The sequence below is a fragment of the Solea solea genome, chromosome 5 (genome assembly GCF_958295425.1).
Source record: "Solea solea chromosome 5, fSolSol10.1, whole genome shotgun sequence".
Taxonomy (NCBI): Eukaryota; Metazoa; Chordata; class Actinopteri; order Pleuronectiformes; family Soleidae; genus Solea; species Solea solea.
The window spans coordinates 4,032,917-4,059,218 of NC_081138.1; the positions used below are offsets into that span (position 1 = coordinate 4,032,917).

At 38.7% G+C, this 26,302-nt stretch overlaps 2 protein-coding genes across 7 annotated transcripts in view; one reads left to right on the plus strand and one right to left on the minus strand.

Moving 5' to 3' along the window:
* Window positions 1-787, minus strand: part of mettl15 (methyltransferase 15, mitochondrial 12S rRNA N4-cytidine) — a 52,445-nt gene extending 51,658 nt beyond the window's left edge. For both annotated transcript variants that reach the window (XM_058629038.1, XM_058629037.1), the window contains exon 1: window positions 705-787. In XM_058629038.1, the coding sequence (XP_058485021.1) occupies window positions 705-722 (18 nt within the window). In that variant the 5' untranslated portion in view covers window positions 723-787. The remainder of the gene's footprint in view (window positions 1-704) is intronic.
* A 17-nt stretch (window positions 788-804) lies between these two features.
* Window positions 805-26,302, plus strand: part of kif18a (kinesin family member 18A) — a 48,740-nt gene continuing 23,242 nt past the window's right edge. Inside the window, exons 1-17 of one of the 5 annotated variants that reach the window (XM_058629031.1) lie at window positions 805-997; window positions 2,511-2,856; window positions 3,976-4,133; window positions 4,372-4,476; window positions 4,892-5,002; window positions 5,798-5,995; window positions 9,356-9,532; window positions 9,647-9,721; window positions 9,822-9,922; window positions 12,545-12,707; window positions 13,212-13,376; window positions 14,207-14,328; window positions 14,466-14,755; window positions 16,408-16,464; window positions 22,248-22,620; window positions 24,873-24,965; window positions 25,198-25,298. In XM_058629031.1, coding sequence (XP_058485014.1) covers window positions 2,541-2,856; window positions 3,976-4,133; window positions 4,372-4,476; window positions 4,892-5,002; window positions 5,798-5,995; window positions 9,356-9,532; window positions 9,647-9,721; window positions 9,822-9,922; window positions 12,545-12,707; window positions 13,212-13,376; window positions 14,207-14,328; window positions 14,466-14,755; window positions 16,408-16,464; window positions 22,248-22,620; window positions 24,873-24,965; window positions 25,198-25,298 — 2,605 coding nt within the window. In that variant the 5' untranslated portion in view covers window positions 805-997; window positions 2,511-2,540. The remainder of the gene's footprint in view (window positions 998-2,510; window positions 2,857-3,975; window positions 4,134-4,371; window positions 4,477-4,891; window positions 5,003-5,797; window positions 5,996-9,355; window positions 9,533-9,646; window positions 9,722-9,821; window positions 9,923-12,544; window positions 12,708-13,211; window positions 13,377-14,206; window positions 14,329-14,465; window positions 14,756-16,407; window positions 16,465-22,247; window positions 22,621-24,872; window positions 24,966-25,197; window positions 25,299-26,302) is intronic. The other 4 variants (XM_058629032.1, XM_058629036.1, XM_058629033.1 and 1 more) reach the window with 4 other exon arrangements.

The window sequence follows — 26,302 nt, forward strand, 5'->3', positions numbered from 1 at the left end:
AATTTAAAGAGCTATTTTTAAAAGATTCATGATAGAAAAATAATCACTGTAATTTCAGCTTCTTAAATATGAACACATTCTGTTTTCGTTGCATCTCTGACTGTAAACTGAATACCTTTAGTCTATGGACAACAACCAACCGATTAATCGAGACACTAACAGACAGATTAATTGATAACGGATATAATTGTTAGTTGCTACATTAATTGACATAATAGCACAACTCAACAGCACTAAGTCGTTGATAGCTGTTGAAAAATTACTTCATTCAATTTAACCAAAGGCCTGTCATGCTGCTTTGTTGACATGTTTGTTGAGCCAAGCAAAGCACACACTAGTTGTGCTACCTTGCTAAGACAGAGCTAGCATTGGGTGAATGAATGGCTGTGGGTTACAGGTGTGATTCGGTGCAGTTTCACACACACAGTCCACTTTTAATACGCGTTATCTCGCCTTTTAATCTACCCTTTCTTGTTAAATAAACGTGTACTCGCTGTGACATTGACAGAACGCAGTGACTGGGCATTTCAAAACTGACATGTTTGAGGACCACGCACTGTTAGCAACTCACTTATGCAATAGAACACTCATATAGTTAGAACACAACAACAGTGGAACGACATGATGGGTTTAAAAAGGTTTCGCTCTGGATAACCACCAGACAACCGTGTGCTCACATCAGGGAAGATTTAACAGTAGCTTACCGTAGCGCACCAGCTCATAGCCCCTCCTCCGAGGGCAGCATGCCTGTTGCGTCACTGCCGTACGTCACTGCGGTACGCCCCGTGACCAGCGGCTCACATCCAATCTGCTGCGGAAGAGGAAGAAGACTTGTTTTTCAAATTATTGGCGCTTGTTGTGCTAGTCAGTTAGCTAGCCACGACCTTCTATGAGACTTTCTCTCCATTGCATCGCATTTACGAATGTGAAGTAGTTTTTTTTTGCTTATAACATTGTCGCGGTTATGAAACGTGCCCTAACGGTTGTTGATACAAAGGTAAGCCTTAAATAACCTCCACCTCATGTAACCGACAAGAATAACAATGCTAACCTACCGTTGGAAACCGTACGCATGAACTAGCTAGTAGGCGTTAGCCAACCGTGCTAACACAGACCCCTAGCCCTTTTTTCACATTTAACTTTTTTAGTATGTAATATGTTAACGTAGTTTGACACCGCCATATCCTATAGTAAGTATGGTTTTCGGAAACTTCTAGTTTGCCATCATATTTATTCACATGGTGCATTCAAACACAATACTTGTTACGTGCTAATTTAGTTTCCCTTTGTATTGTCGTAAAGCAGCACTGCTTGTCATTGTTGGTGTGTTTATTTTGGCTAGAAATTGTGATATGTTAAGAGAGGGTCAACTATGTCAACCTGCACAACAAGAAGGAATGAAAGTCAGGAAGCTTGGCTCTTTATTCATTCAGTTCAAGCCTTGCATTGTGTGCCTGAATTCAACTACCTCAAAATACACGTGTCAGAATCAGCCAGTTCGTTGGTTATTAACACAAAAAAGTCTATGTGGTTGTAATGTATATAAATAGACCCTGACCAAGTAGGCGATTATTGCCTGACCACACTAGCTTTAGGTGGGTGAACCCAATAAACTGGCAACTGAGATTATGCCAGATGTATTATGTCACTAAATTGTGTTTAAAATCTGAATTTGAAGCTTGTCATTTAGGCGCTGTTAAAAGTAAACCCACATTCAATAGTAGGCAGATCAGACTGTACCGCTTATCATTTAAGCTCGCTTAAGCCAAGGTTTTCACTCCAAAAGCAACCTTTGTTGGTCCCATTTTGACATAAATCTCATACCCCAAAAGTTCAAATGCAGTTTGCGATTATTCTCTGTGTTGCCATAATACAGTCTGTTATTATTGGTTTGTTTGATTTTTGGGTTACAGGGATATTGCAACGTGTGCTTAAATTCAAATATTTACCGAATGTTCACATCTAAAATGACACCCAAGTTAGTTGTCATTTACTGTTATGAAATATCAGTTTGTAATGCTGTTGTTTCCAAGGTAGAATTTTAACAGGAAAGAAACTGCCCTCAAGCTTGTGTAATGTTAAAGCAGGGGGATCATATTTTGCATCACAGAAAGTGCAGATATCAAACACTGTCAGTGTGATTTTGTGTGTACACAGTTGTCAAATTGTTACGTTCTTTTTACTAAAAGCCTATACATTTTTATATAACAGAACATAAAAATGATATGTCAAATCTGCCAACAAGCTAATATAAAATAATTTAGGGATCTCTTGTAAATTATATCGTAATAGTAATTCACTATATTTATGCTCATGTCCTGTTCACATGATGTTGATACTGGACATCTTACTTTTGTTTTTCTGTGATATACAGTTCAGTGATTTTGGCCAGTATTGATACTGAGTATTGTATCTGCTCATCCCTAAAATGTTTTGTGACTTTGTATAGGCTGTGAGGGGAAAAAAACACAATTTATTTAACCTTTTATGTATTCTCTCTTTTTTTATAGCTATACTTAAGGTGAAGCAGGTTGACCACAATGGCAAATGATGTGTGCAGCCATGTGAAGGTTGTCATCCGGGTTAGGCCAACCAATGACAAAGAGAAGCGAGAAAACTGTCGTAATGTGGTCCAGGTCGTTGATAACCACATGCTCATATTTGACCCAAAAGAGGAGGACACATCATGTTTTGGGTCTCAAAGAGTACGAAACCGAAACATCAACAGGCGGGCTAACAAGGACCTTAAGTTTGTTTTTGACCATGTCTTTGGCGAGAACTCCACTCAAGTCGACATCTTTGAGAGCACCACTAAAGGAGTGTTGGATGGCGTAATGAACGGGTTTAACTGCACAGGTAATACATGAACTGACGACATGTTTCCACTGCATCCACCTGCCCCAAACAGTCTGTTATTAGAGGATTTAATAAAACGGCTATGATATACAGCCCTTGTAAAAAAATTACCTTACATTTAACATCTGAATTACTCTTTAGAGAACACAACATAAATCACACTTCCAGTTTTATGGTTCTCTTTCATATTTTACTAAGCATAGATCACTCAAAAGGGTTATGGGGGATTTTTCCCCCCTCAAAGTACTTTAATGTCACCTTGATTTATCTCACTTTGCTTTACTTTTTTTGTGATACCTCGCATTTAATGTTTCATTCTACCACAGTGCTTTTGCTTTCCTCCTTATCCATGGTGGAAACAATTTAAATAAATACTCTTATAAAAAACTGAAAGAGAAGATTATGTAATTCTGTATATTATGGATGTTATGTATTGCTCATTACTCTTCTTCCATACCACACTGACTGCATCTACTCCTATATGACTGTGATTGTTGATCCTGTGGTTGTGATATGGACATTCCTTCGACTGACAGTGCTGCAAACCTTGCTGCAGTAGCAGATTTGTGACCACTGCTTTACTGTTTTGTTATTACAACAACCAAGAAAGCATTGTTAAGCCCCACAGGATTTGAATGCACCCCATTTCTATCACACAAGACGGACGTGTTACCATTACACACAACGGGAGTTAAGGAGAACACACCAGTTTCATTACAGCCCTCAGCCAGGACAACCATGTCATTTCCCTGCTCACGAAACATCTCTGCATATATCATCCTGTGGCTACAGTCATGATCACAGCAGTCCTCAACACAGTGTTGAGAGCGAGGTTAACAAGCTAGTTCTTTATCTCACTGTAATTTAGCCAACCATCAGTGATATGAGGACCTTGACAAAAGTAGGATTCATTGCTTGTCTGCATTAGTTTTAGCTTGCATAAACTAGAAAACAAGTGTATACTAGTGGTGCGAGTTTGAAGCTTTGAAATGCTATTTAAATGCATTAAATAAGTTCAAATGTTTACATGCCAGATTTTTGCATTAGGTTTTGGTCATGTTCTACTCAAAGCAAGTTCAATGTCGTTGTTGTGTTAATTGAAATGTGTTTCACTTCCAGTGTTTGCCTATGGTGCTACTGGTGCAGGAAAGACCCACACCATGTTGGGTTCCCAAAATGACCCGGGGGTCATGTACCGTACCATGAAAGAGCTGTTCAACCGCATGGAAGATGCTAAAGAGGAGAAAGAGTTTGCTGTGGCATTCTCTTACCTTGAGGTTAGTATTAAAGTCTTTATTGTTATTTTCCCCTTTTGTTGTTTTGTCATATATTAGTGTATTTTTGTGTTGAAATCATTGTCGGTCTTTGTTGTATTCTTTTGTAAAACCACATTGCTTTTTTGTCGAGAGTCTTATTAATGTCTTAGAGACCCATAAGTTCACCATACAGTTTAGTCTTGTCTGATTTCTTGGGGTAATTGTAATGTATTTGCTGCTCTTTGTTGTTTGTTTACAGGTTTACAATGAACAGATCAGAGACTTGTTGGCTAACATTGGCCCTCTTGCAGTGAGAGAGGACAGTTCTAAAGGAGTGGTTATTCAGGGCCTCACATTGCATAAGGTTGGTAGCTACATATGTCACACACATTGCACCTCACGAAAAGGTTGATGGTTTAAATCAGTTTTCCCTCACTTGTTTTACGATACATTATGGAGATTGTTTTTACCTACAACATAGTTAAAGTCTGTAGAAAAGAACAATACAAGACGGACAATTTTCATTCTGTTAATAAAGCTTATGTGTAGATTTTGTACTGTAGTTGTCATCAATTATACAGATTACATACAGTAGAGAGAGTTTTTTCAAGTAAATAGCAAATTTGCTACTGAAGTCATTAAGTATTATTGAATTCATGTGTTGTATAAATAGATTTCAAATGGAAAAACCTTTGTGTTGTGCTGCCTGTTGCTGTTGTGTCTAATGGGTTCCTTTTACTGGCTCGCTGACACACCATCCATGTCTTTTTATTTGTCAGCCCAAATCTGCAGAGCACATTCTAGAGGCTTTGGATTCTGGCAATCGAAACAGAACACAGCACCCAACTGATATGAATGCCACCTCTTCCCGGTCCCATGCTGTGTTTCAGGTACTTCAGTCTTCTCAGCAATCATTATTGACAATTTTGTGAAGGCATGATCTTATGACTTCAAGCTATAAAGAAACAAAAAGCAAAAGCTTAACTACAGATCGTATTCACTCCATTATTTCTATGATGCAGTCACCAACATCGTAGAGGTATTTTCACAGGACCTTGAAATTATTGTGAATATGTTGTTATGAAAAGCTGTGCTTAATCTAAAGTAAAAACTTGAAGTTCTTTCAATATATTCTTTTCTAAAAGTTGGTTAGCAGTCTATTTGCTGACATATCTCGCCTTTTAAAACATGAATAAGTTCCCTTTAAACTTTATACTTTTGACTTATTTAAATAGTCTGGAAACCACACATTTTTTCATCATGAACACAGTTCGATTGTGACGTGTTCACACATTCAAGTCTCTCTTTTTAATTGTTGTCTTTAAATCCCTGCAAAGCCTGTAGCTCTCATAAAAAATCCCTGCAATTCACCTTAATTTCTGTCTCAATTTATGCCACGGTGGTTCATTAATGTGAAGAGTGGGGCCATTGAAAGTCTTTTTTTTTTTTTTGGAAATGCTTGAATTAGATTTGTAAGTGTTTCTGGGAACCCAGTATTCTTGATGTCTTAAATGTTGTGTTTATTTTTCTACATTTGTTATTAGATGTGTGTGAATGTTCATGTATGGTGCTTTCTTGGGTGTCGCACAGCAAATTACGTCGTACTGTTTGGTGCAATGACTAGTATTATTTTATAGAAAAATTCAATTTAAATCATATTGAAATATTTTGTGTTCTTTTTCCAGATATATTTACGACAGCAGGACAAAACGGCCAGCCTCAATCCCAATGCCTGTGTTGCCAAATTGAGCCTGATCGATCTGGCAGGCTCAGAAAGAGCCAGTGCCACCAACGCCAAAGGGGCCCGCTTGCGGGAAGGTGCTAACATCAATCGCTCGCTCCTCGCCCTAGGAAATGTTATCAATGCCCTCGCTGACCCAAAGGTGAGTGTATAGCAACCTGTACTTTCTTATACATACTCTAGATAACAAACGCATGGTGGGAGAAAGCCTTAAAGCAATCACGTATGCGATTCATGGAGGTATCGACAAAGTTCAAGTAGTTTCTAAAATGTTGTACTGTTGCGGGTAAATCTCGCAAAATGATTAATGGGCTTCTAATAGATTAATTCTTAGATAAATCCAAAAACTTGGCTGTGATCAACCGGTGTAAAAAACTGGTACTGAGATGTCTGGTGTAAGGCTACAATGATTAATCGATTATTACAATTATACGATTACCAAATTAATTGGCAACTTTTTTGTTGAACGATTAATTGGTTTGAGTGTTTTTTTTTTAAGTTATATGGTTCTGAATGTTTTTCTCCACATAATTGAATTGGCAATCAATTAATTGTCAACTATTTTCATAATCGATTTGATTGTTTTTAATAAAACAAGCTCCCTTATTTTTCAGCTTCCTAAATATGAATATTTTTTGGTTTCATTGCTCACCATAACCAATAAAGAAATAATTAAAGATAATTTCGTTTTTGAACAAATGAAGACATTTGAGAACATTTCAACATCATTTCCATTTTTCAACATTTTGTGGCCTAAACAGATCGACAGATTTGCTGATTATCAAAATAGTCGACGGTTAATTTAGTAATCTGTGAACAGTCGATTAATAGTTGTAGCCCGAACTATGCTCTTAAGATAATTGTGGTTACAGGTAGGTAAAATGAATCACTAGCCTCCATATAAAACAGAAAGCCTGGAGAGTAGAGTCTCAGTCGCAGTATTTGGGTATTATTTCATTCTAGTTGCATACATTAACCTGTCAAGCAGTCTTCTCATTTTACACACAGTCTCAAGGGATGAGGCGCAAGCAGGCCGCATGCATTTCCAAAGTGCTTTGCAAATGTACCACAGCCATGTTGAAATGTGATCCTCCTTCAACAGGTTACTTCATTCTTTAGGTAAAACTGTTCTTTCATGGGCCCACTGTCTTGTTAATAATATTCCCTGTTTACACTGAATTCTTGCAGTCATAAACTCTGGCATAGTTTAATCTGCCAAGGCGCCAACGCCCGTCACTAATCCCACTTCTTCTCCACCCTATCCACATGATTATTGGTGGTCCAGTGTACAATGCCGGCAGAGGAGGAATTCACGTTGTGACCATTGTTTACAGGGGAAAAAAAGTCCCCACTTGTGTCTGGGCTTACATGCCTTTCGTTTGAGTTGAGAAGAATGTCTGCCGCTTCTGTTTGCTCTTCTCAGTATGTCATCTTCATGCTATGCTGCACTGAGGTTTTTGTTGAAAGTTGTTTGCCTGAGGCAATGGCCAAGCTAATGCAGATACATTTTACAACGCATCCTTTCTCTCTCTTCTGGCCTTCCATCCACACTAGGTCCGTTCTTCCCACACACAAAAATGGGGCTTTCTGAATATTTCTTTTGGTTCTTTACAGTAGATACATTTAATATTCCCAGTCTCTGTAAACTTGTATCCGTCCGTCTACAGAGAGGCCCATGGGAGCATACTTTGTGAAGCACTGAGGAAAGGTTTTTATTAATATTTTGTTGCATATGGAACATAAATGCCACATTTATTCACATTTACGTTGCCTGACTGTTGATAGAGTTGACTTCTATATTTTATTGGCACATATCCTAAAAACTAAATGTTTCTGACATCCACAGCAAGTGTTTTTTATATCTAGATGTAGGACTTTCTTTGGCATTTTTTTTCAGGGAGCTTCAAATGCTAAAAGAGATCATTTTACACTTGTTATTTTTAACTTTTGAATTTGACTTTCTGCCATCTCAATTCCCAAGAGATTGTGGGATTTATATTAATGATCTAAGCACATAGTGTAAAGTATATAGCACAAGAGCACTTAGGGTGTGTCCAAGTCCACTTGTGCTAGTGTAGGAGCAGGGAAAATGGGTTGCTGTGCCAAACATGGTTCAAAAGGGCTGTGTGTACTCTATTAGTCTTGGGTGAGTTTTCAGGCATATTAATCAGAGTGCTATCTCCCATTGCTTTTAAATCCCAGTTTTGCTCGCACTTGGCCAATTAACAATATAATGGCATGTAATGAAACTAATAATTGTAACAATCAATTTTCAAGGGTGTTGAAGAAAACATCGACACTCTGTGGACAAGCAGACCCTCTGTGTTTGTGTGTGTGTAGCAACCTACCTATGTAGGTTCATGTTACTATCTTGATAAAGTTCCCCTGAAACAACAGTAAAAGACTGCGATATTGTATTCAGGCCAATTTTCCTAATAGTTGAGATAAACAGATTAATCTGTTATTGCCATTATTTAAATAAATGTGAACAACCAAATGTTATGGATTACATCAGCAGACTATTACTTATTGATGTAAGTTTTCACATTTGTTCTCAGAATCATGATAAATGCAGATAACTAATAAAATGTTTACATCCCAATGTAATTCGAAGTGATTAATCAGAGTTTATGCATTGTTTTATTCAGAATTTAAGGACATTGGAGTGCAGATATTAAATGCAGATCAGAGTGCTCAATAAATGTTTATTGTACGGAGTCATAAAAGGACCGTAATATGTCATCAGTTAATTTGTTAATTTGAAATACTGGTTTCACAGCCAACAATGGTACAGCCAGTGTTTAAATTTTATGTACAGCCTACTAATTGTGTTTATGTTTATGCTGTGGAAAAGGGGAATAAGTGTGGCTCTTCGTAGATTCAGCCTTTGGTGTGTGCAGGATTTGATCCTCAACATATCTGGCAATGTCCAGGAACAACCCCAAAATGTGTTTTGCAGATCCCCTATTAATTTTTTGCATATTCTACATGTAGCAAAACCTATCGACCAAAATATTGGCATCATGTTGGCTGCCCTGACTTCTAAAGATCTGCATTTGTCATAGCAAAACCAATATCGGTCAACCTCTAGTTAAAGATTTAATTGCCTGCTAGTGCATCAAGATAGACTCGCAGGTGTCGTGTGACCACCACAACATTTAAACCTTCACAGCCGACAGACACTCAGATGCACACTATTGTGTTTTTCATTACAACAACGTGGACACCGGACAGGAAAATGACAACTGTGTGGGCGTGAAACTCACAACCTGTGACTCACCTAAGCAGCTGTATTTGATCTAATGCTATCATCATAGACCAAGCTGTTCTCACAGATTGACTGCACAGAGATGCCAGAACAGTGCTATAGACTAACCTTTTATTTCTTGTTTAAAATTCAACTATTTTCTTAGTTGCATGGTTGTTTTCACTTGAAATTAAACCAAATAGTCAACATTCTATTGCAGCTTTGACTAATCTGCCCTGTTCTCATTGGTTTCAGAGTAAGAAAGCTCATATACCATACAGGGACAGCAAGCTGACGCGGATTCTTAAGGACTCCTTGGGTGGCAACTGCAGGACAGTCATGATTGCTAACGTTAGCCCATCATCCAATTCGTATGACGACATCCACAACACACTTAAATATGCCAACCGAGCCAAGGAGATTAAGTCGACGGTCAGTGTAAACTGTTGCTTTTGTTTTCTACTATTAACTGTGATATCACTGCTGTACATTATTGAATGTAAATATAGAATTCTTCTTGAATCATTTTTGCTTTCTTCCTTTCAGCTGAAGAGTAATGTTGTAAGCCTCGACAGTCACATTGGCCAGTATGCCGTCATATGTGAGAAGCAACGGCAAGAGGTAACACGAAACATCCAATGTGTCCAGAAAATCTCCTGTAAAGTAATCATACATGAAACCGTTTTCTGATGTATTTCAATCTTCATGTGCATTTCTATAGATTCTACAGTTGAAGCAGAAACTAAGAGACTATGAGGAGAAGAACACCGTGCCTGGCACTTCTAACATGATCTCATCCAAGCAACAAGCAGAGTTCAAAAGGTAAGCAAGAACATAAGCCATTCGCAATATAGCCACAGACCTAAAGCAGCTGTTTTTATGCGATATAAACATTGTAATTATAATACCACCACTGACAGAAGTCAGGAAGAGCTCATGGTCCATAATTGCCTGTAATATTGTGTTGCATGGGACTTGTGGTTTTGCAAGTGGTTCTGTTGGCTTTAGATTCATTACATTTTATAATGAAGTGGATCTAGCAGTGAGAGATTTAATTAGGTGTGGTGGTATAGCTTTGAGATACAGGAATCAAGAGCTGTATCCAAATAGTCTCTTTTATTGTTTTATTTATTTATTGCTCTTTCTAGTTAAAACTTAAACTTAACTTACAGCAGTGAGCCTTTTTCAGATTTATTTTCCTTTGTCCTCTCAACTAGTGCTTAAAAATAACTGTATTACCCAACAAGTGCCTACAGTGTGCAATTAAAAATGCATACTTCTACAATTAATAAAGAAACACAATGTACTTGACTTCAAAATCATGTTGCTCTTAAACAAGCTCATAGGTAGTTGCACGATATACAGTGTGCCTGTGTCATCGCACGGTATACTGTGTGCCTGTATCGTTGCACCAACAAAATTGTACTGCATTGCATTATACACACATCCTACCCATTCAAACAAACCATATATGGGCTGAAAATACAAGTGCTATTACAGCGTTTCAACAGGCTGTCCATGTTAAACCACATAAAACTTTATTGTTGTACACATTTCAGAAGTTGTTGACTTTTAAATAAACATCTACCGATTATTAAAATGTACAAGACATCATGGTGAAATGTTATACCAAGTATGCAAAATATAATTTAATTTTCACTGCAGAAGAGAATAAAAAACCTACATATCAACATCGGTTATCAGCAAATGTCCAATATCGTGCATCCCTAAAAATACTTTAGTATCTGACAATATTTTAACAGACTTGTGTAAGTCATAGGTCAAGGGTGTTTGACTTTATCTTAAGAAGAAGACTAAATTTACTTATCACTGACAAAATTATGACTCTCTCCACACTTTGTCCATCATCCCGTCCTGGAGGATTCCTAAGGCACTCCCAGTCCAGATGGAATATGTCATTCCTCCACTGTTTTCCGGGTCTGCCTCTGGGTCTCCTCCCAGCTGAACATGCCTGAAATACCTCTACAGGGAGACGTCCTGGTGCATCTTAATCGGACACTACATCTTTCTCAACTGGCTCCTTTCAACATAAAAGAGCAAGAGTTCAAACTCCAGTCTATTTCTGATTGTTTGAACCCTTCACCATGTCCCCAGAGCCGTTTTTAGACACTTAACAAAAAAACACCAACCACAACTAATCTCTGACTTTTTTGTCTAAAGGTGACATGGCCCTGCTTGTTTATATACAGTGTATATGTGTATGGTGGCATCTGTGGGGGTATTACGGTTGGGGCGGGGGGACACACGGAAAAGCTGAATGAGTCTCGCTCCCACACATTTCATTCACTGGCATCAGAATTCACAACTTGCACAGTGAGAGGCTCTAAATAGAGACTGCACGCTTCTCACGCTATTAAAAATTCAGCAGTCTAGCAGGGCTACAACGACTCCTACGTCACTGGAGTTGCATTGAAGAGTGCAGTCACATTTCAGAGACAGCTCTCCAGTCTTATTTACCTGCATTTCCCTCCTGCCTCTCCTCCTGCTTTAATCCAACAAGACAGCCACTTGCGTTCGTTTCCTTAACTCTGTTCTAAAAATAACACGTATACATCATATACCGAGCTAAGAATATCTTTTTAGCTCAGTCTTGTGAGACTGTGCATCTGAGTGTCCAACAGACTTGTGGAAGCTTTATATTATATTAAATACTGAACAGACTTTTTTTTAAAGATGATACTACAAGCATCATTAATTGTGTAAAATAAAATCAATCATGCAAACATTTGATGAAAATAATTTATACATAGTTAATAGTAGTACGTCTGATGTGTTTTAAACTAGTTAAATGTGTTGACAAAATAGTGAATCCCATAATCTTTTTAGGATGTGTTAAATACTTGTGCTTGAACCAAGAGCTCTTGGCACAGTAATAAATTAAATTTGCTCCTTAATTGTGGCAAAGGACCTTCTAATCACATCTGGCTTGATTCCCTGTGGTGATGTTTTATTAGAAACCATTAACTGGGATGTTTCTAATATTCTTTCCACCTCATTTATCTGAATCAGAGAGGACATAACAACAAATAAAAACACATTCCAGTATGTTATAATACAAAGGCCACAGTGGAGCATCAAGGAGGAAATAGACAGATTAATCGATTATGAAAACAATTGTTAGTTGCAGCCCTAGTTGCATCAAACTGTGCCTTTTTAGATACTTAAAACATTTAACCATAAAAATTCAATGCACATTTTAAAAGTTTGATTCTCCTTGTTACCCTTTAGTCACAGACCTTAATAAACAGATGGTCCCTTTAATAGCAAGAAAGTTTGGACCACAATATGCTACCCTTTGAATTTGTTATGTCATATATAGTGAGGTCTAGACAGTTTAAATCACTAAGTCATTGGCGTTCTTTCTTAATGCTGCCCTTTTTAGACTGTAATATGCAAACACAATCTATCTCTTTGTCCCTTTAGGGGGTCAGACGCTCTGCAGCAAATCTTCTTGAGTCGGACCCAGATCAGGAGAGAACAGCTGGATCTGGAGAGACAACTGAAGGAGAATGAGCTGCGCCAACACTACAGCGAAGAGGACAACCTGCAGGTCCAATATTTCTGTGCCAAAGAGAAGAGTGAGAAGGTAGCTGATGCTTCCGCTGTTATCCACAGATTCCACCATCCCCGCAGAAAAACAGCTGCTGACTCATCATTTCACTTCCCTGTGCTCTATAGTCGTCGTAGCCTCTCATTTACGCCACTGCAGGGACAGGGTCACTGCTCCCCAGGTCCTGACTATACTCTCCTATTTGAGTGTTAGTCCCACTCCCAATGCCACTTGAAGAACAGAAAGTTACTTTTTTTTCCTACCAAACTTTGCCAAATGCGCCACATGAAAAGTTTACTTCCAGTACAAACTTTGCACAACACTTCACTCCTCTTAAATTAACATTTTTCTTAAAAGCGACGCTTGCATTTTGAATGTACCTAAAATCTTCACGCTCCTTCCAGATTTACAGCTCTACAAATAATTCCTAACACTGAAGCTTTTCATGTATTTTGCTGGACTTCACTCTGGCTGCTACATTGCTGCTTTTGTCTATAATTATTTTTCAAGTTTCATTACTAACAATATTATTTTCAATAGGCCACTTGTAAGCACGAGCGGAAGATTGCCAGCCTGCGCACTCAGCAGCAACACATTTGCAAACGTCTGAAGGACGCCGAAGCACGTTTCCAGGAAAACGACGGCTGGCTTCATCGCGTCGAGAACGAGATGAAGTTGCTGAAATTGAACGGTCAGACGTTAGAGGTAAGAAGAACATATTAACCCTTAACGTTAACTCTTCTCGTTTTTGTCTAACTGTAAAAAAAAACTGCATGTAAAAGCTGTTTCAAATGAAACTGTCATTTCTGTTAGTATTACCTAATTATAATTGTTGTCGCCAAATTTTGTGTCGGTATAATATATCAGGAGAGGTGAACAGTGAGTTCAACTATATACTAATTACATAAATTAACAGCAAGAAACAGCTTGGCTTCATGTAAGAAGACAAACGATTGTCTTGATATAAAGAATCATTTAATAATGTCACATCAAAACTAATGTCCCTCTTTTTTTTTGTTTGTTTGTTTATTTTGTAAATTAGGCCATGTCTCCACTGGTGTCGTGACTGTCTTTGTTTTCTTCCCATCTGTTCTCCCAGTAATTAGAACCGTGCTCATTTTATTTCTCCAGCTCACTCATGGATCACTGAAGAGAATAAATCAATACCATTTACTCATCCTTCACACAGCAGCCAGTTACCTAAAACCATGTCCATGTTATTTTTTTTTTTCCTTCTTTATCCTTTCTTCCAGGAACTGACCCAGAACTATGACGCATCCACTGGTCAAATGTTCTCTCTGCTGTTGTTTCTTTACGTCAGAGTTTGTTTTTTTCCCCTCCCTCCCTTACCCACCAGTACATGGCAGGTGTGATGAAAACAGAATTTAGTATCTTACCTCTACGAACCTGACCCCCAACAATTCTTTTGTTACTTATAATTCTGCCACGCTGAGTCCTTATCCGAGGTGTTGATATGTTCGAGGTAACTGCTTTGTCATTTCTCCTCTCTGACCAACCGTCGTCAATTTGCTCAGGTGTTGGAGAAGGAACTACACAGCCGCAGACTGGAGCTGCAGGTCAGTGATCTCCAGCAACAAATCAAGCAGATGGTTGTTCTCACTACACTGCAGGACCAGGAGAACAAGCGCGTACAGAAGTAGGTTGAAGATGCCCACTGTGAATTCCCATTAGGTTAACTGTTACTGTTTTGCAGCTGAATAAACTGCACTTTGCCTCACTTTCTGGAGAAGGGTGGGGGGAAAAAAAGCTCACTATAATTTTGTCACATTTCAGAATGGTGGATATCTTGTTGCCAGCATACAGCCGGCAGCTGTCGTCGTTGCATGGAGCTGGCCTGATCTCTGCTGCAGATGAAATGGAAAACTATGAACTAGAGCACCTTGTGTTGAGGGAGAGAGGCGTGGTCTGGGCAGACCAGGAGGGGGTGGGACAGCAGCTGAAAGGTGAAGGGACTGGAGTGGAATCTCAGAAGACAAATGAGGTGGGAAGCACTGGGCTCCACAGCGAGTTGGCACCTCTCCTGTCTTTTTCACATGTGCTTTACCACCAGAGTAGCCCCTGCAGTAAGTTATCATACTCTTTCTATTAATAATTCTGTTGTTTATTCAGCATGCATATAGATGAGATTTGTATGGGATTAATTACAAAACCAGTGAATGCTTGCAAATTTAGGTCACACTGTCCTTGCATCCACTTTGATGTCCTGAAACTGCCTATTTTGTCAGATGGATAGTCTATGACTTGGGTAATGGTCCCATTTGCGATCCAAGGGAATGTTATGGTATTTTTCATTCATAAAACAATTGAAAGCTTAAATTGTGGCAATATTTACTCTCAATTATTAGATTGGTCAATGGCTAGTTGATTTGATAAATACAGGAAAACCTAACCACAGTAGACAGCCTTAATCATAACATACTAATTATAATTTTTTTTCCCTCATGTGACAGGCTCAGCCCTCCCACTTGACGATTGTATCAAAGACACGTTTCACAGTGAATGAATCCTTTTTTGAACCCATTCAGGAAGAAAACATTACAAGAAAAAATAGTAACATACAGCAATCAACACACTGACCTGTACGTGATTTTGATCACATGTTCACATAGTCACGTATATGTATATAGATGTATTGTTAACTATTTTTTTGTGGCTTTTACTTTAATCAGAATTCAATCCAATTTTAATTACATAAATCCCTCCCCTACAAACGAAACTCTTCACCAAAACAGGTTCTGCATCATTTGCTTAGTTCTGACAAAACTGTGATTGGTTCAAAGAAACACAAACAAGCCAAGAATAGAGTTTTTCCCCACAATAGCAAATTGGTAATAAGTGCAGCCAGACCATTCTGCCTTTTTTTTCTCCAGGGTCAGCGTCATTGATTAATCACAGCGGACCTTTTATATGAAGTCTGTGTCATATGTGAATAGTATCCCATTAAGCACATGGTGCTGCTTTTGAAACACTAATGATATAATTGTTTTTTTGAGCACTTCTCCGGGAATGTTTTGCATATAAAATGAAAATTACACCATTATAGCAAATTGAAAGTGTGTGTGCCGATATGTAACTTTGTCACCCTTTAGATTTCCTGACCCCTTTTCCCCCATTTGATCTCTGACAGGCCTAAAATATGAGATTAAAGTACACACATGTGACACCTGCATTCAAGATTAATGCTACACTAGTTTGAAATACTAGTCAGGTGTTCTCTAAGCTAGTTTAATGAGGGCCCTGTGTATTTGGCTTTAGTCCAGGTCTAGTGTGTATTGTGGATCCCAGGAGGTCGAACAATGCACGGTTCATTTTTAACTGTCATCTCTGCATGACCTAGCAGCACCAGTCCCTTGTGACATATAAGCCATGACGGACAGTGGAGCATGAAAAAAAACCTCACTCGCCAGCAGTGCAATGATGGTGTCTGTCATTTCTCACATAGTAAACCACATCTGTCCCTTTCCTCCATTATTTTAAAACGATTTTTACGTTTTAGTGTCAGTTTCCAGTTTAAAAGAATTGTTTGTATAAAACCCCAGAACCCTCCAGGTTCACTTTTTGATATTTACAACCCGACAAGTAACGAAAAGAAATAACAAAATGTTTCATGTTAAAGCAACCATCGGGTCCATAGAAATTTTTTCTAGCTCCGTTGTGTTTTATTGGTTATGTGTTGATGTTGCTTTTCCTTGAATATCATTTTTTTATTTGTCAGGTGCAGAGGGGAAGAAAAAAAGAACGTCGTTGTGCAAAGCTGCTCCATCCCCAAAAGGTAAATGTACTGTTCTCTCCTCTGTCTTACAGCCATGCTGGAGTCATTAATCTAAAACCCCTCCATACGTAAATCCCTTCCAGCCCTCAATCATTCACTTATTTGCTCTCTCCTTGTCACCTTTCACTCAATTCATCACACTTACACTAACACACTTCAGGAGACAGTGCTTCGTTTTATTGAAACAGAACGCGCACATCAGATTTGTTTTTTAATGAGCTACATAAATTTGAAATGGTTCTGCATAAGACTAAATTCTCTCCTCGCCGTGTTGCTTTTTATTTGCTGAACACCTTTGTAGCATTTGAGCTAAAATGACTTGTTCAGAGTAGTCATATACACAATAAAAATCAGACATGTAATATAATTTGATTTATAGTCGTGCTGCAGACATTCTGTCCCGGCCAAAACTTGAATAATAAAATAATGTGAATACTCACAACCGGTTTAATAGAGGGAAAACTGTGCTTGGGGAACCTTTGGGGAAATATAATACAAAAGCCTTTGTGAAATATTGCAGTTCAAATTGGCTGTAATGATATTTACTCCAGGTGGTCTACATTTCACTGAAGCGCATTGTGGGAAATTTAAACTTTTGAAGTAAATACTTCTTCCAGATGACGAGAATCCCTGGAATGGAAATTAAATATGAAAGCGCCACAAAGTTTGTCACCACTGCTATTACATATCCTCATTGCTGAGGATAATAAGTCGACATTGATGTTTGTGTTTAGTATTTAGTACCTTTTGAAAGTTCTTGATTCGTTCGTGATTTTAAAAAAAGACTCCTACATTTTGTCTGAGCCATTTTTAGACAAATCAAGACAAATTTTTTGTTTTGTTGTCAGAATAAAAGCAGCATTTTACCATGATCACAACTTACACTCACTCCAGTTATGAGTGTCGTGTACGATTTGTTTATTTGTTTGATAAAAATCAGTTATCAGAAAAATAATATTTCCCCTCTCATTGAAGAGTACCTTGATTACTCTTGTTTGATTATTGTTCTAATTATGTAAAACAAGAAATGATGAAGGGCATAAAAATACTGAATTAATCCAAACCCTTTGATAAACTATGAATTTTAAATACTTAAAGTAACAGTGTACCGTCTCTGGTATTGGACATCATGTGTACAATATTTTGGTATATCTTTTTGACATTTTGACATTATGACATATAATATCTATCGATATAATACGAGATTTCTAAGATAATGCTGTAATTGCTGTTTTAAAGATATGCAAATTATATATTTATATATATGCATAATCCAATAATCATTGCAGCCCTGGCTATAAGCTATAAGGTTAGATAAAATAAGAGTTGTTTTCTGAAACATTGCATCCATTGATATAATCCTTAAGCAACAATGACTTGGATAATTAAAATCAAAACATTTTAAATATCAACTAATTATCATTATTGTCAAAATCCTAAAAATATCAGGATATTATTTTGTGCCGCTGTCACCCTTTGCTAATGACAGTAATGGCTACATATATAAATTTTATTAGCACTCATCCTGCATCAGCACCGTGCAACGTGCATGAAATTTGTATTATAACTTTGTTTGCATCGCTATTTTTCCATTATTAGGATTCTGCAGCCACAGACTAACCTCTCTAAAAAAAACATAACTGTGCATCCTCCTCTATTATGCATTCACTGACTCACACCTGCATCACTGAAAACCACCCTGTCCATTTTAATTTTAGGACAGTGTTGTAGTTGTTGTGCAGCACTATCAGCAATGCTGATTGTTTGGTTATTTACTTGTAATTCTATATAGTTGTAATCAAACATTTGTTTTCATTTCAGTGTGGTGTTTAACTTTGCATTTGGACAAACTGCTCTGATCTTATCCTGATGCTGTTTGTCAGTCCCTTACTGCTTCCCCTGCTCTTAATGGTAGTCACTGCAGCATGTTATGAGAAATGGCACCACCCTGCAGCTCGCAAAGCCAATCAAATTTCATCGGTTTTAGAGAGGGCTGGGGTTGTGAAGGAGCGTTAACTCTTCGTGGACTGTTTAATAATAGCAAGCCACACAAAAAGTGATCGCTTTAATGGAACATTTAAGCATTTCACAACTCTGTGTTGATAACGTGTCCACACAAGCATCTATAAATAGCTCCAGGTTTTTCATTCAGCTTTTTCCCCCTCTCTTCCCTTCTTTGCTGTTCTTTTTATATTCCTGTTTGATCCTCTGCTCCTCACCTCTCTCTTTTCTATTTTTTCCTCTCCCGATTTTTGCCTTTCCCTTTTTGCTTCAGTCGTCTGTGTGTCTGGCTTTTTCCTTTTCTCTTTCCCTCCCTTCCTCCTGTCTGTCTAGCATCTAACCCTCCCAATCCCTCTTGAGCTTCATTCATGAAAATGCAGATCCACAGCAGGGCAGGAAAAAACGTCAACAGACGTAAACTCCCCTGCTCCACCAACCAGAAAAGGCGCGCTATAAAAAAACAGGCAGCAGCAACCAGGCGACCCTAATTCAGTGCAGCCTCCACCAGAAATAGCAACTCATGCATGTATTAATCCCCTACAAGCCAAAAATATGTGATTGAAGGAACTCTGCTCAGTCTGCTGCCATATATTGCAACGGACAAGTCCTCTGCCACAGGGATATTTATCACATATTTAACACACATTTTCTAAAAACTGCATTTTGCACATTTGGGGTCATGTTTAAATTAGTCATTCACTTTTGAATTAAGTGTTCTCACTTGCTTTATGTGCTGGCATTTTTCATATAAACCCCCACACCTCTGCGGGAAATGCCATTCCTAATGGTTCCAATCATGATGCAGACACCGTGATTTAACCTCATTCTGCTCTGCAGTCTGTGCAATTTATTTGTTGCTGGCATTTTTAAATGAAAAATCACGAGGAAAAAGAACTTGGTGGATATAGTCTCACATATCAACCAGTACATATCATTTCTATGTATTATACTATGTAATTTGTTCTTTCCATTTTAGTAATTCCACATGGATTTATTATCATTTCAACCGCAAGCAAACTTCACTTTGCCTTTGGATTACAAATGTCTTGCTATGATAATGTAATGTTTGCTGTGATTAATTCAACCAATTAAGGTCCAAGAAAATTATCTCTTTGGATTTATCTGCTTTCTTCTCACGTTAGCAGTCAGTAGTCGATACTATGTGACTGGAAAATCAGTCAGCTGAATTTAGGGATGAGTCGATCTGATACTTGGTATCGGTATCGGTCCAATACTGGTCAGAATCACCGCATCAGATATCGGACATAAACAAGAAAATCCAATTACCTGTACGAGTACCACAAATGGGGACACGCAAGATACTTGAAGTATTGAGTCTCATGCAACTCGATATAGAACTTATGGCTAATATTACCACATAAATTAAACTTTACAGTCGTGTGTTTGAGCATCTTGTTTTCATCTGGGGTTTTTTTTATAAAAAAAAGAATAGAATAATAACCAGTACAATAACATTAGACAATAATAAATAAATAATAATTAAAAAAAAAAAATCTTCTGTTCTGTTCCATTCATAAAATGGAGTGCATGTCACAGAAACTACGCTTTTGTCAGTTTCAGTCTGGCTTTGTAAAATTTATGTTTATATGCGCAATCAAGGCTCTATAATTTTTGCCAAATACAATATCTCCAACAGTGCTGATCACACTGTGTAACTTAAGGGTGCGATCCATCTCATTTTTCTGTTATGACATTTTTTAAATTGCATTGTTTAGCCTAAGGCTGGCACTTCAGCACTTACCACTGATTATTGATGAAATACGGAGGACGGCATCATTTAGGGACCGATGTTGCACTGCTTACTTTATAAAGTGCTTTGATTTGCTTTCGCTTTCAAGGCCCTCGGTTATAAACAATGAATTAATAAACACTTTTCAATGATGGCTTGTTCCAGATGCTGACAACTGAAAACAAGGCTTGAAATTATATAACATAACGCTGTGTTAATTACTTTTCGGCGACCAAAGGGAAAAGTCAAAGGCTTGTGTGTAGCCTGACAATGGATCAAATGGTTTGTTGACACTTCTAACAACCAGACATCATGATTATTTAAGGCTTATTTAGTTAGCGATTGTGTTCCTTATCATAGTAACACTGTTGTCATACCACTTCCTGGCCACAATATCCTGTGACATTTTGAAAAGCAAACAATGCATACACAATATGTGGCTCCATAAACGCAAATCTGTTTGCAGAGGGATTATATTATATGTAAGACCATACATACAAGAAACGGCATGTGGAATACAAAGTGTTCTGATGAAGAAGAGGTTTTGCTTAAACAGTTCCTTCTGCCATGTAGCGAACACCAGACTGCATCTGTATCTCATTTGTATGAGTCTGGAAAGGGTGTAGCCGCCTCCCACTTTCAAGAGGCATGACCAAAGGAAGTAGATGAAAAATGTCTCTGTGTGGAATTGGATAGACCTACAACCAATCAGACCAATGATCCGAATAACGTATGCAGAGCGACGGAGAGCGTGTCAACAAGTGCTAGTTTGCTGCTCTTCAGTGGCTGCCATGCTGGATGTATAAAAAAGCTGTCGGATGCCACTTCTCTGTCGCCATCGTTGTGTAAAGCCCGCCTGTAGCACACCAGGGGTTTGTGATTGGCTCCCTTTTTTTAGGCGATTCTGAAGTGGACCATCATGGCATCCTTGCCAGACATGTCAGCAGAGTGGAATGAAATCGCTGGCAGGCTCGACTGAGTTCACACACGGTGCTCTAGCCCCTAAATATTTTAAATTGTTAGACATTCACTCACTCGTCTATCACTTTATCCTCAGCATGAGGGTCACGGGGGCGGCCGGAGTCAATCCGAGGTGATTGTGAAAGGCTAACACCAACTGCTACTGTCTACTTGCAGTATACAATTAGCGAAAACCCCAATCTGCATGTTTTTTGGACTGTGGGAGGAAGCTGGAGTAGAAAATGGAAGGAAATATGTTGTTGTTCCTTGTTTATATGTTCAAAGGTGTAACATGCGCTCGCTGCTTTGTCCATTCAGAATGTTGTAGAAACACGGCAGCACAAAGAAGTACATGTAAAAGTCTTATTCTAAGACTACAAAAACCTAAAATGTTTATTTTAAGGCGATTATACACAACTATTTTCATGGGTTGCATCTTCAATTTCTGCTTAAACCTTTTTAAATGTTAATATACTTTTGGTCACTTAAAGGTCCAGTATTTACATGTGGCAGACATTCAATGTTTATGTATATCAGGGTTTCCATGGTTATGAAATTCCTGGAAAAGTTTTGTAATTAAAAAGAACAGTTTTCCAGGCGGTTTGGAATTAAGTGAACATTTGGGAAAGGACTGCAAGCTGCAACTTAAGTTGCATGATCCTCATAGTACGCATTATGTTCAAGTGAAGTCGGCAAGCTCTACTGCGATGCTAGTTGGCAGAACAGCCAGGCAAGTGTGATCGAATGTCAAATATAAGACCCGGCTCAAAAGAGATCTTATCCAAACTTATATTTTTTCTTCAAAGCCTGCGATAGGGTTAGCACATAGAAGTAAGAGCCTCATTACTGTGCCCTATGGTCACTATAGGAGCCTACCTTTGTTGAATGAATAAATTCAGTCATGGAAGTTGGTCAAAATAGTGTAGAAGGTTTTTGAAAATGAACTGGCGAAAATGTGTGGGAACCCTGGTATATGTCAATGAATTAATTGATTGTGTTGTGATTATGTTGTTCATTTTTTTTTTTTTATTGTTGCTTATATTCATGTTTCACTGATGGTTTGGATTTTTAGGTGAAGGAAGCCAGGCAGAATCACGTCCCCGAAGGCCCATCAAGAGGAATCTGTCTGCGTCACTGCCGCCACAAAGCCCACAGAGTGTCGCCAAGGTCCAAGTGTTTGAGGAGGGAGTGTTCCCTCTCCAGCACACTCCAGAGCCCGCTCAGAAACCTGTTCAAGTCCTGCCGCTCTCCTCGTCCACTGCCATGGATCCCAACATGACTTTTGAAATTGTGGACAGTGATGATCAGAAAACGAGTAATGCCACCGTCATAATAAGCAGCGGGAGTCCCTGTCAAGCACTGGAGCCTGCAGCTTTATCATCAGGTCACAGCCAATTACACCGTCCTCTCAAGGCCAACGAGGGGAAGCAGGTTCCCACCAAAAGGTGAGAAAAAACTCATGCTTTACTATTAAACTACTTGTTTTTGACATATACGAACAACAAAGAAACTATTCAAAACAAGATTGCATTAATTTTAACTGTTAAACTTTAAAAGAGAATAAAAAATGAACACAAACCTGCCTGCTGCCTTTAGTTGCAATGGCATTTAAGCAGGGGGCAGCGGTTTGCTCGATCTCTGACACTGCAAAACCAAACCAGTTCCATGCCGCTGAGGAATTTTTAGGAACAGACTCTTCACCGCTCGCAGCTATATTTTTCGTCTCTCTGAGCAAACCGGGGGTTGGGGCTGCAGGGCTGCACCACTATGAACTACGGAAGCCTAAATTGAGCTGTAGTGTAAGTGAAAAGAGACTGCTAAAAAAGTGTAGGTGAAAACAATACTTGAGAACCAATTATTTAACTTTCTTGTTTACCAAAGAATGTGTATGTATTTATGTTTTTCACAAACATTAATTGCTATTTAATGTAGCACACACACACCTAGGTTTCTATCCTTTCACCTGGGCTGCACGTGTCCAGACAAGTGAATAAGACACAAAAGCTATGGTGGCAAGGAAAAAAAAAAAAAGAGCATAAAATCCTTTACAAAGTCTTTGGCTCTGTGCGTTTAATTGGCAGAGATTTATACGAGTATGTTTAAGTAAATGGATTAAGCTGCTTTTACTTTGTCACAACTAACAAGGAGGAGTGTTTCATTTATTCCTGCACCTGGAATCTTTGAGTTTAAGCTTTCAGTAACATTTAGTCTCTCAATGGATTTTAAAAACGTCAGGGACATCTGCACGCATTCTTCCTGCTGTTTAATGTACTAATCTTGGTTAAATCACAAACTCTTCACGAACGTGTGATTTTTTGAATTTGGCTTAATATTCACGGCTTTTTGGACCACACATTTTAATGAAACATTGCCTTTTGAAAGCATAACTGAACGTTTTTGGTAATTTTCACCTCCTGTGATCTGAAGCCCTAGTATGAAGGACATTGCGTTTATTCAATTACAAGAAAACAAATCATTATTCAATCAAAAGGAACATAGACAGGTATTCTCAAACGATCTCTCTGGTTGCTCAGGAGAAGCTTTCACAGCACCCAACGAATTCAGCATTAAAATCTGGATTGTGACTAAACCTTTCAAAAGTGGTAAATCCTCTAAACTTTATTCAAAACAAGACGGAGATGGGGACATGTTTCCAGACTGGAACACTCAAGAGGCTTAAGTCAGCTGAGCAGCTCTTGGCTATTTTCAGCTGGAAGTTGAAACAAAATGGGGGAACATTTTAAGCTATAACAGCAAAAAAAAGAGTTTGTGTTGGCGACGATGGTCCCAGCAGAGAAGTCTTCATTTTAAATGTTGAGAGGGTATCATTTTTATTTTTGTGGATAAAAGAAATTGCCACAGTCTTATCTCAAAATCAAAATTCTTTGCCGTAACTGCTGAAATATAAGGTGTTATATTAAGTGTTGCAGATATGGCTGTCGATTAGTCGCTTCATGATGCACGAAAGTTGCTCTTGTCCTGATTTGTCCTTTTTTTTTATCCGTCTGAAATGTCTGTGCCATGTGACTTTGGTGCATTAGACTCTGACTTTTATCGCTTAACTCGTGCACTTCTTATGCTTGTTAATTTGAATTAACTGAACTATCATGAACCTGCTAATGGATTTTAAACTACAAACTGATTGTTCAGGGAGATGCCAAAAGACAACTTACTGCCATGTGCACTGCCACATTAGCTGGAAATGGTCAAAATTGTAAAGTCAGTCATCATCTACCGCTTTATCCTCCACCAGAGGGTCGCGGGGGGTGCTGTGCCAATCTCAGCTACATCGGCGATAGGCGGGGTACACCCTGGACAGTTCGCCAGTCCATCGCAGGGCCACACACAGATAGAGACGAACAACCATTCACTCTCACACTCACTCCTATGGTCAATTTAGAGTGTTCAATTTACCTATCCCCACATTGCATGTTTTTGGACTGTGGGAGGAAGCCGGAGAACCCGGAGAGAACCCACGCACACACGGGGAGAACATGCAAACTCCATGCAGAAAGGCCCTTGTTCCAACCGGGGCTCGAACCCGGGTCTTCTCGCTGCAAGGCGAGAGTGCTGATGAAGGTTTTAAATGTAAAGGTTTTAGATCAGTATTCACATAGTTTTTGCAAATTGTTACACTTATAAGCTGATTTTGATTGACGAGGGAAATGTCGTTGTAACATGAACCTTTGCTCTGTAGGCAACAGATTCAGACTTTACAAGAAACGAGAAGAGCCAAGCCGACCTACATGCAAATGACATCTGCTGCACAAGGGAAGCGTGCATTTAACCGGTACTGTTTCACTGACTCTTTTTTTTTTTTAATGTTCATTGACATGTACATCATTTAATATACTGGCAGGGGATTAAATGATTGTGCTCAGATACATTCATGACTTAAAATGTGAGCGACTTGTATAAGGAAGTATTTTATGAAGGAATTCTGTTACAGATAATGAAGAACCTTTGACATAATGGTTGGTGTGTGATTACTTGTTCTATTTCCCCCTCTTTACTCATTGAAGCAGCATCAGAGAAGAGATAACACATGGTCTCCCTGCACCAAAGCGTATAAAGAAAGACCCTTCCGCGGCCCCGAGACCACTCAGAGTGCATCGCTTTGCCGGTAAGTGTCAGCAGCAGAGACAGACAGACATCCACATACACACTTAAGAGGAAAAACACCTTACCTTATAATGACTATCATTTGTGCAACATAAGTGATTTGGTTTTGTGAGATAAAAAAAAAAAAAGCTTGTTGCATTTTATTTTTGACCCATGTGAAAAATATCTTGGAAGGAAATGGTAGATCACAAAGTATCACAAGTATTATCTGTTGAGACAAAATGATGAAGTAGCTATTTTTGAAAAGATGCTTTTAGTAATGTTTGTGGTTTTATTCAATTCCATAAATTGAATCTCTTCGCTGTGGAAGCCCACCATATTCTTATGATAAACAAATTGGAGTGGGTTTTTTTGTGACATTGTTATCGTGTGGTAGCCTGGCTGATGTCGGACTGCATTTTACTCTCATTTAATGTATGTCTTGAAAGGGTGTAACAACAGACGTAGATCAAATGGCACGACTCAACTCACCTGGTACCTGTTGCTTTTTTGGGCACCTGCTCTGGCGAGGTACCAAGCGAGCTGAGCTGTTACTAAAATGTGAGACCACAGAGAGTGTCATCACTTGTGGCACTTGGGATTGCTTCCCCCCTTTTTTTGGGAGATTCCATTGTTGGAAAAAAATAGCGTCCTCGCCAGACGCCTCTACAGAGCGAAAGCAAATCAATGGCAGAATCGGCTTGGTTCACCCAAGCTATTAGTGTAGAGCAATTTGCAGTAGCCTCTCCCACTTGCTCCCTCTCACCCACACACTCTCACACAAACATTGACCTGTCCATCATAGGCAGACTGGCGGACTGTTAAAACATACATGAGCTGTTTCCTGTCCTCTGCAGAATTTGACATGACATCAGGAATTCGCTTTTTCTCGGCATGATCCTGCAACAAGCAGGGTGCATATAATGTGTACTTCTTTGGCTTTAAGTTACACACTGGACCTTTTCAGGAGGGTTTATTGGCAAGAAGTGAATATGCTACTACCCAGAAATATGTTTACAAGAGTAT